The sequence below is a fragment of the Daucus carota genome, chromosome 4, assembly GCF_001625215.2.
Source record: "Daucus carota subsp. sativus chromosome 4, DH1 v3.0, whole genome shotgun sequence".
In the NCBI taxonomy this organism is placed as follows: Eukaryota; Viridiplantae; Streptophyta; class Magnoliopsida; order Apiales; family Apiaceae; genus Daucus; species Daucus carota.
The window spans coordinates 43537370-43551799 of NC_030384.2; the positions used below are offsets into that span (position 1 = coordinate 43537370).

Below are 14430 nucleotides of genomic sequence, written 5' to 3' on the forward strand. Positions count from 1 at the left end.
ACCAGCCAGATAGTTCAACGTAGTAAAAAGCTTAACACCTCCCAATTTCATTTTTTTTTCAATATGAAAATAAGATTAAGAAATCAAAAGGCCCTCTTATTCAAAATCCCAATTATAGTTCACATATATGCTTGATATAAAAGGGGATTTTTTTTTTTCTCCTTGCGTGACAAAATTTTATTAATGGAGAAACTTTTTCATATCAGGAGTTATCATTACAAATAAAATTAAAATTAATCCTAAAAAATTGTTATTAATGATTTTAGTAGGTGCACATGGATATAATAAACATTTAGATACTAGGCCGGCCCAAGAATTTACTGAAATAAATCTTTTTATATTTTTTAATCCACACTGGTCTCTCAAAATCCAATCAATACATCTCCTTCGGCCGTGTATAATTGTATATATAGGAAATGATGAGCTGTGGCGGAGTTGCTTTCTCACGAGTATTCAGCACTAATAACAAGGCCACCACTTTGTATCCGACAAGCAGGATAAAGAAGCAAATTTTCATAAGCTGCTCAGCTCCAGAAATGCACGCCCACAACTCATTCAACTTCGACTTTCTTACCAAGAAAACGTATGATCCACCTTCCTGGGCTACTCACCTTCATCCGATCCCCTCTCACACCTACTCTCTTGGACATGTAACTCTCTCTCTCTCTCTCTCTCTCTCTCTCTCTCTCTCTCTCTCTCTCTCTCTCAATCTCTCCCTCTCTCGCTCCCTCCCTCCCTCTCTGTATGTGTGTAATAGTTTTGGTTATTGATGAAGCGGGTTTATGGTATTTGTATCAGTTTCCCACGCCAATTCATAGATGGAACTTGCCTAATTTGCCCAAGAATACTGAAGTTTGGTTAAAGGTCAGTAATTAAATATGTATATATTCTTAGAGATGTATTTATTTGTTCGTAATTGTTCAGTTACAGTATATGTGTGTATGTATTGGTATGCTGTTTGTTTAAGTACTCACAATGTGTCAGCATAGTACTATCTTCTAATCCTATCTACAAAGAATCACAAAGTTCCAACTCACATTGTGATACTTAACTATATTCTGTCCATATCTACATATAACCAGAAAGACACCTTCAATGAAGCGTATAACTGTACTTGTATATGGGTCAGTGAGTTGAGTTGAAATGGCGCATGACTTTTGGTATATTTTGATTCTAGGAGTTTGCTACACTATACTGTAATTGCTTCAATTTTATTAGTTCAGTGGAACTTTTTTAAGATGATTGTTAGATTTGCAAGGGGATTTGGGGTGGTTAAAAAAGGCCTTTTTTGCATTTGGCTTTATATGCACACATATATACATTCACTTTGTAATTGAATCAAAATTTAAGTAGGCCTGCCCTTGTATATTATTTCACTTGTCTACAGATAGGGAAGGTCAATATGAGCATATAAATTGATTGAACATTAATGCGATTATACGATTGAGTATTTACAATTTTACATAAATTGAAGTTATGAACAAGTTGGAAACGTTTCATGCAAAACATAAGGACTGACCTGCTCACAGAGTGATGAACTATCTAAAAACGTTGATGAATATTTCTATAGCAGACTATGCTCCCACAACCTAACAATGCATAAACAAGAGCTAGGAATGTCATATTGATGTTCATTTTCATAGCTGAATTGTATCATATTAAATATAGACTTATAGGCAAGCTGTGTATGTGAAAAGCTGGATTGAAGATTAGAGGTGTTTTTGTTCAAATTAATTTTTATATCTGTTTTCCTGTTTGTTGTAAAACCTGCTTTCCCCAAAATTAAGAAAACGAAAGCTGCTTTTCACAACTTTTCATATAGACGTGGAAGCAGCTTGGCCAACATTTTTTTAAGGAAACACTTGTCATGTTGGAAAGCAAGGAAAGTTGCTCCGAGTGTTTGTGACTCAAAATATGTCATCTCGACTTGTACAAGATTAGTGATCTTCTGTAGCTATTGAGGAAACCTACATACCATTGTACATTAGAATCAGCTGAATCAGTGGTTTCACTTTGTCATAACTCAACATTATTAAGATGTCGCAGTGATATGGTGGGAAGATTGTTCAGAGTACTGAAGTCCGGTTCTTGATGTAGCCTTGCTCAATAAGTCTACTAATCTACTTACACTTATAATTAAACCCAACTAATCATTTTTGTATGTTATAGCGTGATGATCTTTCAGGAATGCAATTGAGTGGTAACAAGGTCCGGAAACTTGAATTTTTGTTAGCAGATGCTGTGGCACAAGGGGCAGACTGTATTGTAACTATAGGAGGCATCCAGAGCAATCATTGCCGTGCAACTGCGGTGGCTGCTAAGTATTTAAATCTCGACTGCTATCTTATACTACGCACTTCTAAGGTAACTCTGTTGATTTTTCATCTTTTTGTTGAATTAATATACCAATCCGCTGGATTTGTCTTTACGCATTGCAGGTTCTTTTAGACAAGGACCCTGGTTTGACAGGAAATCTTTTGGTAGAAAGATTAGTTGGTGCACATGTTGATCTTGTGTCAAAGGAAGAGTATTCCAAAGTTGGGAGTGTGGTATGTCCGATTGTCTGTGTCCTACAATTTGCTTCTTTTTTTAGTTCTAAATTCTGTAGTTTCCCTACTAATGCTATCTTTCGCTACCATTTATTCAGGGATTCTATTGTAATCACTGATTTATTGTTCCAGCAGCTTCTTTTAACCACTCCATAAAAAGAATTTTAATGTAATAGCCTACATATGTCTGATTGATAACATAACAATGACTCAATATAAACCAACATTGACAGTATTGGAGAAATTATATAGAGAAGTCAATTTTGTTTCTGGAAATTAGCACCCAAAAAAAGTAAGTTCCTGGACGACAGTCCCAATATTAGGATACTAGTTCCTGTTAATTGAGGAACTGAATAAACCCTAACAGATCGAAAACCAATTACCGAAGTACATGAGCCATAATTTCACTTGTTTAGAAAAAACACTAAGCCACGATAATGCCCCAGAAGCGTCCTATACAGCTAAGCTTAGTGGCCAACATTATGCTCCAAAAAACTCTTGGAGAATTCCAGAAGTGCCCAAAAAAAAACAAATACCCGGCCAAATAACATTAATAAGTCACTTATTTCCTCTGAAAGCTAGCTGTTTTTTTTTTCTCCCTATACACCACAAAATGTTAAGCTGTGTAAAGTAAGAATGCACGTGTACTAAATTCTGTTCTAGTGCCAGTTCAATTTCAACCCGTAGCTCCCTAACCTATGTCAATTCCAGCAGTTGAAACTATCTCTGCACTCCTGTGCAGTAGCTTGTAACTGCTAAATTTATATTCCTTTTTGTGCTTACCTAAAGCCTTCCTATCAGTTTGACTTATTTCTTGTGCTTGATCCCAGGCTCTTACTAATTTATTGAAAGAAAAGCTGTTAAAAGAAGGGAGAAAACCATATGTCATCCCGGTTGGTGGGTCAAATTCTCTTGGAACATGGTAAGTGAAGAAATACCTTAGACCTAGATTCGAAGGAATGTGGAGCCAGAAGTTTTATCATCCATGTTTACTGTGTACAGTGTGTTGCTATTTATAAACTTAGTGACCTCCCTAACCACCCATTATTTGCATAATCATGCTATAAACACATGTAAGTGTCTATAGGTTTTGAGTGTGTCTCAACTGATTGCATGAATGTCTCTAAGTTGCTGATAGAATATGATTGTTACTGTATTTACAGTAGATTTTCTCCTTACAGGGGATATATTGAAGCAATTAGGGAGATTGAGATGCAGCTTCAACAAAGTGCTAGCAGTGTAGGGTTTGATGACATAGTTGTAGCCTGTGGCAGGTGATCTTCAACAAAGTGTATTTTGTTTAATGCTTAACAAATCTGTATATACATCAACTTATTACTTGTTAAGCATGTTAATTTTATATTAAAGGCTTCAAATTGATAAGATATGAAAAGACAAACTATTCCCTAATAATTTGGATCACACCTACACACACACACACACACACATATATATATTAGCTTATAACACGGGTGACTTGTAATATATGTTATTTTATCATATATATTTAATATATAATATATAATTTTATCTTGAAGATAAATTTATGTTAAAATGATATGTATCTTTCAATTAAAATAGTTTTCAATAATTAATAAACATGTTTGGATTAATATATTTATTGGATATGTTAAATACCTATTTTTATTTAAAATGTTAAATAAGTTTTTAGATCCAAATATGTATAACCAACTATCGTCTTATGCAATATTATCAAGGTTACGATAAAACTGTATAAAGGAAACGTACCTAATTTCATAGCTGTAAATATTACTCCGAGTTATGAGACGTTCATCTTTAGTTGTATCTCACTCAAAAGAGTAGAGATTGGAACAGTTTTGGGGACCCAAACCCTATATTGTTCTTTATATAGTAGCCCAAGGTTACTTATAATAAAGCTTAAAGCTTACTATTGGGTATTACACATTATAATATCCATATACCAAATAAGATGATTTTCAGTTAAAGTAGTTTTTTGATAATTAATATACGTGTTTGATTTGAAAAGGTTAGTATAGTTAGCATTCCTTTTATTAATCAAATGTTTTATAATCTAACAGTTTGTTTCTTTACATGTGTTTCTAAGTGGAGGTACAATTGCTGGTTTGTCGATTGCATCATGGTTAAGTGAACTCAAAGCAAAAGTATAACATTATTTTTTGTTTTTTAAGTTCATCAACTTGAAAAATAAATTAAAATTGCTGTTCATTCTAAAGATTTATTGGATGCAGGTCCATGCTTTCTGTGTATGTGATGACCCTGAATACTTCTATGATTATGCCCAAGGCCTACTTGATGGACTCCAAGCTGGTGTTAAGTCACGTGATATAGTCAACGTTGAGAATGTAAGCACATTGTTTATGTCAACTGCTAAATTGATTTATTTATTGAAGTCTATCTAAATCTATATTAAATGGCAGTTCATAATTGTTAATTTATCTAAATAGCGTGCAACTAGTCATACAACTATTTTATATGTATATAATCTGAACAAATTAGTTGATTATGTTCATCATTCACGTCTTTATATTTAATTTTCAATCTTGTGCAGCTACTATTATTATGTAAGTTGTAATGTCTGATTTCTGTTATTTTATGCTCCACAGGCCAAAGGAGTTGGCTATGCTCTGAGCACAAGCGAGGAGCTTAAATTTGTCAAAGAAGTTGCCGAGGCCACTGGTGTTATACTTGACCCTGTTTACAGGTCTGTAAGATGTTAATTTCTGCAGTAAAAAGTTCATGAGTTCTCGAAGATGGAATATATGTGTTAGCCTCATTTTCTGCTCACAGATAATGTGAAGAAGAAATGACCTTTTTGTTTTGCTAACTGTAACTAAGATTAGAAGGTTTCCATGCCACCGGTCACCGAGATTATATAGCTGTCAAGAAAGTAAACCTTTTCTTAATCAACTGCAGTAGATGATCAGGTTGTGTATATGATGAGTGGTCCATAATCTGATAACTATGTTAATGATGTCGAATAAAAATATTATCTTGTTACATCTGTTGCAGCTACGTTTTCACTCAAGGCTAATCGCTCAGGTTTCATTTTCTTCCATTATTTTTGACATTATTCTACTGCATTCTTCCTGTAGTGGAAAAGCGGCTTACGGAATGATGAAGGAGATGACTAAGAATCCAACCAACTGGGAGGGAAGAAGGGTCCTATTCATTCACACTGGTGGACTCCTTGGTCTGTTTGACAAGACTGATGAGATGGCAGCACTTGTTGGAAAATGGCGAACTATGGATGTACATGAATCTGTGCCACGAGAGGATGGCACTGGGAAAATGTTTTAATGGCGAACTAAGCAACATATCTTATGTCTGAAATTGTTTCGCTGGATCAGTCAATGTCTAGCATATTTATTGGTGCTGTGTAGTCCCTGCCTGTCAGCCAATATGCATTGCTGGGTTGAGTTTGAGCTCCCTGTGTTCCAGAATAATTATTAAAGTTGCAAAATTTATTTCCGAATGATCAGTTATGTAATGGGAAAGGTATATTTCGAGCTCAGATCATCTTATGAATGGCTAGAATGCATTGGAGTCTTTTGTAAGCAAGTGAATATATTCAAATGAATTCTTTATATGAGTAAAACAAATAAATACTTTCTAAAGTCTAAACTAGCTATATGGCTCATCTTCTTCGGGCTTTCTACACATGCTTTGCAGTGACTTGGTTATGTCATTGATAATGCTGGTGCCGACCATGGAACAGAGATTAAACATCATCTAAAAACTAATACTTGCTCGATGGAGATGCACTATTATTATCATCATCGAGAATTAGTTTGACTCCATTGTTCTTGAGAGCATTGACAATTCCCCATACCTTGGTGCTACTTGCCAAGCCTTTCTTTGCAATTTCCTTGTTCACATCAACATGAATCCCCCTTTCTTGTCCCTGATCAAGACCCTCAACCTTTAGTCGCATTGCCAGCACCTCTCCAACAACCACCGCTGCTTTAGCGTTGCAAGATCGACCACATTCTAGATTGCCCTTGATAGCATGCTCTACTGTTGATGCTGATGCAACAATCCTTCCATTATTTCTGTCAACAACATTTGCTGTGATGTACTTTAACGATATGAACAGCCTCAGCACATACCTCTTTAACACTGTCATCCTTGAAATTTCAATGTACTACTCACTCTGAAAATAGATAAATGTTCAAACATCAATACTTCACTAAGAGGGTGAATCTCAAAACCGTAAAGGTGTCCTTGAATTACTTAAAAGCTAGCTAGAAACGAGTAGATAGCAATAATCTCCTAAATCCTTATTAGCCCTAATAACAAAACGTCGAATGTTCCTACTTGAATCCTTCCCAGGCTTATATTAGATAAAAAGCGATAAAAGCAAACCTGTTGAAGAAATAGCTATCCGATACTAATCAACATTCAACACAACAGTATAAGAATCATAGAATACATATAATCACAGATTCAGTAAAAATAAGTACAAATGTACAGAATGCATACGACAATTCGGAAAAGATAGCCATATGCCATAGCAACAGACCTCCATCCTTATTCTCGACATCCTATTGGGACCTGAGGCTAAAGCTTAATCTCGACAATAGGATAAGCCGGGAAGGGGGTTTGTGTTGCAAAGATCATCAGTTCAATCCTTTAAAACTATCAAATATATAAAGTGAATTGCAACATCTTCATTATACAAGGGCAAACCAATATATATTAGCCGAATCAAGAATGCAATCACAATAACAGGAACAATTAATTTACCATACAATATTAAACTTATATGATAAAACTGGGTAACAAAATGTAAATATACGCACAAAAGTAGCATACCTATACATACACAAGATGATGAAACCTAAAAACCAAACAGGACTGATTGAAAGGAATACATAAGTATTCGACTACTAGTGATAAATTATAATAAGAAGTCACCTTCGAATTTGAAGCAAATAGATTTCAAGAGCTGTGCGAATTGGGAAGGAATGGCTAGCAAGTAGCAATGATGAGAATGAACCCAACAGAGAGAACACAACTTGACTAAAAACAAATACAGAAAAATTGAGAAAAAAAATGATTTTATTTTGTGTTTGTTCTTAATTTCTCAGAGGTTTTAAAATGAAAAAATGGAGTAAATAAAAATAAAAAATTTCCGTTATTTTCAATTTCATTCACAACTCTTTGTTCTTTTTTTAAATGGAGAAAAAAATTCACTTCTACCCTAGCTTCTTTTTTTGATAGATTCAGGGGTGAATTAAAAATTGATTAAAAAAATAATAGGAAATAGAGTTAAAACTATATATTGTGAAGTTTTCGCTCTAATTCGAGGTCAGGTTGAAAACGATAATAGAAATTTGTTCTTCTCCTTTTTACACATTAGATATCAAGCAATTTAGATTCTTTTAAAAAAATATTTTCTATCCATCCTTCTTCAAGAAAAAATAAAATTTAAATAGATTGCAAAGGCTTATTTGCTTTGAATGAGAACAATCGATGAAATACATATTCATTATCAAAACCAAATTTATAAGTGAAATATGGCACATATCTGAATAGAATTGCTTCCAAATAGGTAATCTGGGGCCTCAGCCGAAACAGGATGATTAAAAACTATGCAGATGTTTTCATTTTTACAGAACTGGAGAAGAGGATCAAAATAGCTAGCTGAGATACAACCAGTGCAACAGTTCTTGCCTTCTACAACACGTAAATTACCCTTTCTTCCCGCAATTCGTCTCTGCTCTCCGGTTACCAAATCAATCAAACTGGAAAATTTTGTTTATATTTACAGAGAAATTCATATGAATTAGCATGACAGTCGTCATGTGAAATGCAAAACGGACAAGTCCTTGCAGACTTAGTACTTGACTCTGCATCTCATAATTAATTCTACTGAATCACAGAGACTGTACTTGTCAACAAACATGTGAAGTGAAATGGTGGTTTAGTAGTCTGTTGCCTGGCTGCTAGAGACTCGAAGAAGATGGTGAGACCAGATTGATGGCTAGACAAACTTATAGCTAGAATCACAAAGTAACAATCAGTTCTTATGAGGAAAAGAAAGATCAGTACTTCAAAAAACTGCAAGAATGATAGAAATTCACATTCCCCTCAACTATAAAATGTTGCAATAAATACATGAAAGCATAAAACTCCCAAAATCCCTTGTCAAAAACACGATATCAGTAAAAAGCATGAATAGGAGATTACAACTACGGGGCAGCTTACAAGTGGGTAAAATGGATTGCAATTCATGAAAGATATTATTAAGACAAATGAGATATGTAGGATAAATAAGCCAGATAGGATGTTCCCAGTTCCCACGTTATGAGAGCATTAGATCAAGGATTGAAAAATATACAGTATACACAAGTATAGTGTTACAAGGGTCACAGCGCAACGACGCACTAAATGCCAGCTACGAATTTTTTAACTCGAAACATCAAGAACTGTGATCTGCTAATTCCCAAATACCACATAACTTTTAGGCAAATGTTACTGTGATGCCACCCAGTCAGTTAACAGCTCGAACACAACTTGCTAGGAAAACATTTGCAGAAAAAGAAGCCGCAAAAGGAAAACTTGAAACTGGATAGAGCAGCATAAGCAACTTAACAATTTTTATACTTGGTAAGTAACTGGTTTTATTTCACAGCTTCTTCAGTGAGGCTTTCAAGTGGGGCTGAAGGCTTACAGATCCAGTTGCCATTTCAACTTCATAGGTGAGTTCATCATCAACCAGCTTAAAAGTCCGAGTAATCTCCTTCACCTGTTTGTAACAAGAGAATCATGAAATATTTTTAGCTTCTCCAGTAATGCCAAAATTTAACCTTTTTATCCAAATTTTGCTATGAATGTGCATATGTTCAACTATGGAAACAGAGCCACTTTAACCCTAATCTAAAGTACTTCAATTAAAAAAAAAACTATCCAGAGAAATTAGTTCAGGAAACAGAGGATATGCACTAGATAAAATATGTGCAGTATCACTAAGGAGCAGAGGCTAAAAATCATCTCCTCAGTCCTCATTGTGCAGGCGTCAAGAGTATAATAAATGAAATGGAGAGACAATCTCAAACTTATCAATCACACAAAAACAGCCGCCAGAATCCGGTAAACGTTCAATTACCAATAGCAACAATTGTCTGATCACTGCTAAAATTCTCAATTGTTGATAGGGCTTTTAATCAGCACCACAACAAATTAATATCTGCCTAACAGATATCGTGCACTTGTAAGTTGTATGCTCCAGTGACCATATAATACCTTAGCAGCATTGCCCACGAGTTCACTCCTAAGCTTCACCGCTTTCTCTTCTGCATCAAATGTTCCTTTCTGGAACCAGTAAATCCAATTAACACGACAACACAGCAAAATGAACACGAGAAAAAAGCGATATACGAACAATAGGGGTCAGGGTGTACCAGGACTTCTACAAGACCAGTACTCTGTGCAATGACGACTTCAATGGAGCCATCAGGTTTGGGCCTCCAGTAACCACTCTCCGCGTGCATCGGCTCTCCCGAATTCGATTTCCATGTCTTTTGTGTGTATATTATAACAGGCTATATTTTTTAATACAACAAAATTGAAATTACAAGCACATACATAAATAAAATGAGTGAAAATGAGTAAATGGTGATAAGAGAAAAGGAAGACCTTGTTACCAGGGTGAGAGAAATTGAGTTCCTCAGTATAATTAAAAGAAGAGATGGTTGGGAAGCCACCCTGGCCTTGACCTCTCCAGGTTCCTAGTAAGTATGAGAGTGGCTTTACTGCTGGATGTATTGCTCCTGGTTGACTCATCTTCTTTGTTTTTCTGATCCACCACACCAGATTACAGGAGCGCTGTGGTTGTGTACTTGTGTATCGCCTTGTAGTTTCCCCAACTCCAGCTATGTGGAATTGTGGATTGTGATTTTTTTAGTCGCAAGTTTTTGACTTCTTGCTATAGTCTGTTATTTCAGTTATCAAAATTGTTTGTCGCAAATAATAAAATAAATATTGAGTATGCAATACAACTCAAGAATTAACATAAATTTTTTTAAATTATATTGTCATAATATATAAATTGATCGTTGAGCGGTAAAAAAAATATATTAGAATTAAAAAGATTCACAGAATGACGTTAAAAATTATAACAATGAAAAGAATTACGTGAGGTTGAGAGAGTGACTTTTAATTACATGCATTGATTTCTAGGAACATTAAATTGAACTAGCTTCTTAACCCGTGCAAAGCACGAGTTGCTTTAAATTATTTTTTAAATATTTGTTATATCTTTTTGCTCATCTTTTTTAAATTGTAATTTTATATTTTTTATATTGAAGTCATGTTATATTGATGTCCATATGTTCACATATCCTTGCTATTATAATATTTATTAAAAGGGTTAAATGGCGTTTTGGTCACTCAACTGATCGGAAACTTGCAATTGGCTCATCCAACTCAAAAAGCTGTCAATCACATCATTATACTCTTATAAAATTTCATTCAGGTCACTGGTCGTTACACTCCGTTAAAAATTTGACGGAAAGCTGGCTAAGAGTTATGACTTGGCTTAAATAAATCCATCGTGGCATGTACAGTCAACCGAAATGGTATTTTGGTCACTCAACTGACTAAAAACTTGCAATCGGGTCATCAAACTCAAAAAACTTTCATTTAGGTCACTTATCATAATATCCGTTAAAAATTGAAAAAAAGAAAGAATTAAAAGCTATCATGCAACACTTTTTTTTCTCGCTTAAAGATATCGAAACTTATTAACAAAAGAAACAAATACACACACATAAAATCAATAGTTTCACCCACAAAAACTTAATCTTTGTTTATCTCTTATTGTTTTATATATCTTATGGCTGTTTTGGAAAAACTTCATACTTATAAATTTATTGTCATTTTATAACATCTTTTGGTCATTGTGGAAAAGTCCATCAAAAATTTAATGAGTTTTTCCAAAATGGCTTCAAGATATATATAAAATGATAAGAGATCAACAAAGATTAAGTTTTTGTAGATGAAACTATTAATTTTATGTGTGTGTATATTTGTTTCATTTGTTAATAAGTTTTGAAATTTTCAAGAGAGAAAAAAAGATGCTGCATGATAACTTTTAATTCTTTTTTTTTTCAATTTTTAACGAATATTATGATAAGTGACCTAAACAAAAGTTTTTTGAGTTTAATGACCCGATTGCAAGTTTGTAGTCAGTTGAGTGACCAAAATGCCACTTCAGTTGACTGTACGTGCCAACGTGAATTTATTTAAGCCAAGTCACGGCGCTTAGTCAGCTTTCCGTCAAATTTTTAACGGAGTGTAACGGTCAGTGACCTGAATGAAATTTTTTAAGAGTTTAATGATGTGACTGGCAGCTTTTTGAGTTGGATGACCCCATTGCAAATTTCCGGTCAGTTGAGTGACCAAAACGCCATTTAACCCATTATTAAAATATAAATACAAAAAATATATACTATTTGAAATTTTATTATATAATTAAATTACCACTCATCTAAAATTATTGAAAACTTAATATAAAAAATGAGATTCTTGCCGAATTAGAGTCTTTATCATATAATTATATATATTTTATAATAATTAAATATTCTAAAAATCGTCCGATTAATCGATAATCAAACGCATTTTATTTTGATTTGGTAAAATTCGGTTAAATCGATGATTAATTGGTTAAAACTGGATTAATCAGTCGAAAATCAGGTAGAATATTAAAATTTATTGTGGGGAAAAATTAAAATTTTAAAAATGATCATATAATATTAAATTAATTCAAAATAATGATCATGTTAATCATTTTGATTAATCATCGATTTTTTTTATTCCTTTTTTTTTATAATACTGGATATTTATTTATTTATTAAATCATAATTACAAATATCATACATATATGTATTGGAGTTTTAATTATAAAATAATTAATGTATATTAATGAATAGATATTAATGTCTAATAAATAGATTAGTATCAAACGTCAATGACCTCTTTATATATAAATATATTGATAGTGAGTAAGGGTAGATTAGTGTGACAACCTGGGTCAAATCCCGAGTCTTTTTCGAAAATCGGGTCAAGTCCCGAAATCCGAATCCGAAAATAAGCCTAAATATACTGGCCCAGCTGCAACAACTTGGGTAATCCACAAGCCCACCACAGGCCCCCAAAATATCGTGATTTGTTGGTGCAATTAGTAGTAATACTTATGCTTATAAACTGAATTAAAGTCTCCACTCTTCTTGATGTGGGACTGGGGCGTTACAATTAGCCTCTTCAAATTAAATTACGCATCATTGTTGTATTCGATATATAATAGAATTTGGCAAAATTCAGTTAAATCGATGACTAATTGGTCGAAAATTGGATTAATGGGTCAGGCAGAATATTAAAATTTACAAAATTTGTGGGGAAAATTTAAAATTTTAAAAATGATTATAGATATTATTTTTACATATATAATATTAAATCATTCTGATTAATCGCCGATTTCTGATTCCCGCTTTTTTCAATATTGGATATTTATTTATTTATTTATTATTAAATCATAAGTATAAATATAATATACATATATGTATTGAAGTTTTAATTATAAAGTCATTAATTTATATTAATGATTAGACATTAATGTCTAATAAATACGTTAATATTAAAAGTCATTAATAACCTTTATATATATAAGTATTGTATAATGAGCAAAGGGTAGAGTTGTCATTCCGAATTAAATTACTCAAGGTTCTTCTATTAGATATATAATAGATTGATTCGAGGGCGGAGAATAAAGGTTTTATATAGTTAAAAATGCTCTTAACTGATTTATGTTATATTATTTAAGTCAGATATACAAAAATTTGATTGATGATTTGCAATCCAAATCACTATATTTTATTAGTATGATGGAATCAGTGTTACAAAAATCGGAAATGAACTTAATCGATTAAGTTATCGGTTTCAGAGTTTAACCAAGAAATTTTCGAAAATCTCATGAAAAAGGTCTCGCATTTCTCTTAGCTTTTCCCAGAGGAGTTGGAAATCTGACTGAAAACTATGCTTCTCATTTATTTATCATTTTCTTTTACTTATTTGACATGTGTTTTAAAATGTATATGAGAATATTTATTTTTAAAACTCTTTTATATAAATATTTGAATATAAAATTTTAATTTAATTAAATTATATTTTATAAAAACATGGAATATTCCGTGGGGTTCCCAAAGGCCAAAATAATAGAGGTGACGGAAGTATCAATCACATATGGTGGACACGTGTATAACCAGAAAATGGTGGCACTCATGCACAGCCACCACGTTAGGCATTGAACTGCAAACGTGTCGCGATATGGATAATCCATCGAAAAATTAATTAAAGAGCAGAAGAGATAAATCTATAGAGATATCATACGTTTTCAGAAATAAGGCTTAGGATGTCAGGAGCCCAAGGAGCGCAGCCAAAGGAGTCGTTGTTGCCAACAACGTACGAGTCCAAGGAAGGAGGGGAGAACAAGACGAAGACAGATATCAGGTCCAGAGACGATGCGGGCGGCGTAGAGATTGATAAACTTCAAGATAAGGTCCAGGATGCTGCCGGAAAAGGGGGTCCTGTCTTCGGCGCCGGCAAGGATGAGAATAAATCCGACTTGGGGGTTACTGGAACCGGCTAACTGTGTACTCTAATTTCATAGGACTATATATCTCTGTACTAGTAGTGTTATAATTGTGTGTGTGTGAGCGTTACGTTGGTGTATTTTATTAAATTTGGGAGCGCTGTGTGATTCCTTGTGTTGTACTGTTGTGTATTAATACCAACTCTTCTCAATCTTCTACTGTGATTCTTGTTCTTGAGATCATGAGAGCTTTGTTTAATTATTCATGTTTCAATCCTGAGACTGGTA

At 33.6% G+C, this 14430-nt stretch overlaps 4 protein-coding genes across 6 annotated transcripts; 2 read left to right on the plus strand and 2 right to left on the minus strand.

Moving 5' to 3' along the window:
- The first annotated feature begins 316 nt into the window (after positions 1–316).
- On the plus strand, positions 317–6166 carry LOC108219117 (bifunctional D-cysteine desulfhydrase/1-aminocyclopropane-1-carboxylate deaminase, mitochondrial). The gene is made up of 10 exons (XM_017392405.2): positions 317–650; positions 799–864; positions 2170–2364; positions 2439–2549; positions 3380–3471; positions 3731–3823; positions 4636–4693; positions 4781–4894; positions 5156–5253; positions 5645–6166. The coding sequence occupies exons 1-10, from the start codon at positions 417–419 to the stop codon at positions 5847–5849; spliced, it is 1266 nt and encodes a 421-aa protein (XP_017247894.1). The 5' UTR covers positions 317–416; the 3' UTR covers positions 5850–6166.
- On the minus strand, positions 6097–7606 carry LOC108219118 (uncharacterized). 2 transcript variants are annotated; one of them, XM_017392406.2, is made up of 2 exons: positions 7467–7606; positions 6097–6702 (listed from the first exon to the last, which is right to left on the minus strand). In XM_017392406.2, exon 2 carries the CDS (start codon positions 6673–6675, stop codon positions 6289–6291), a length of 387 nt encoding a protein of 128 aa, XP_017247895.1. In that variant the 5' UTR covers positions 6676–6702; positions 7467–7606; the 3' UTR covers positions 6097–6288. The 2 variants fall into 2 exon arrangements, with proteins under 2 accessions (XP_017247895.1, XP_017247896.1); XM_017392407.2 differs by having other exon boundaries at positions 7365–7500.
- Positions 7607–8199: 593 nt separating this feature from the next.
- LOC108216489 (peroxynitrite isomerase Rv2717c) lies at positions 8200–10463 on the minus strand. 2 transcript variants are annotated; one of them, XM_064092575.1, is made up of 5 exons: positions 10191–10463; positions 9956–10096; positions 9798–9866; positions 9226–9300; positions 8200–8316 (listed from the first exon to the last, which is right to left on the minus strand). In XM_064092575.1, exons 1-5 carry the CDS (start codon positions 10335–10337, stop codon positions 8311–8313), a joined length of 438 nt encoding a protein of 145 aa, XP_063948645.1. In that variant the 5' UTR covers positions 10338–10463; the 3' UTR covers positions 8200–8310. The 2 variants fall into 2 exon arrangements, with proteins under 2 accessions (XP_063948645.1, XP_017244748.1); XM_017389259.2 differs by lacking the exon at positions 8200–8316 and having other exon boundaries at positions 8838–9300.
- Positions 10464–13862: 3399 nt separating this feature from the next.
- LOC108218083 (uncharacterized) lies at positions 13863–14380 on the plus strand. Its single transcript, XM_017391006.2, has one exon. The coding sequence runs from the start codon at positions 13963–13965 to the stop codon at positions 14197–14199; it is 237 nt and encodes a 78-aa protein (XP_017246495.1). The 5' UTR covers positions 13863–13962; the 3' UTR covers positions 14200–14380.
- The last annotated feature ends 50 nt before the right edge of the window (positions 14381–14430 follow it).

Coding starts and splice junctions, on each gene's coding strand:
- LOC108219117 (XM_017392405.2), top strand. CDS start 417: ATGATGAGCTGTGGCGGAGTTGCTTTCTCACGAGTATTCAGCACTAAT. Junction 3,472..3,730: donor TCAAATTCTCTTGGAACATG/GTAAGTGAAGAA, acceptor TTCTCCTTACAG/GGGATATATTGAAGCAATTA. Junction 3,824..4,635: donor ATAGTTGTAGCCTGTGGCAG/GTGATCTTCAAC, acceptor TGTGTTTCTAAG/TGGAGGTACAATTGCTGGTT.
- LOC108219118 (XM_017392406.2), bottom strand. CDS start 6,675: ATGACAGTGTTAAAGAGGTATGTGCTGAGGCTGTTCATATCGTTAAAG.
- LOC108216489 (XM_017389259.2), bottom strand. CDS start 10,337: ATGAGTCAACCAGGAGCAATACATCCAGCAGTAAAGCCACTCTCATAC. Junction 10,097..10,190: donor TCTCTCACCCTGGTAACAAG/GTCTTCCTTTTC, acceptor TAAAAAATATAG/CCTGTTATAATATACACACA. Junction 9,301..9,797: donor TCGTGGGCAATGCTGCTAAG/GTATTATATGGT, acceptor TGTTACAAACAG/GTGAAGGAGATTACTCGGAC.
- LOC108218083 (XM_017391006.2), top strand. CDS start 13,963: ATGTCAGGAGCCCAAGGAGCGCAGCCAAAGGAGTCGTTGTTGCCAACA.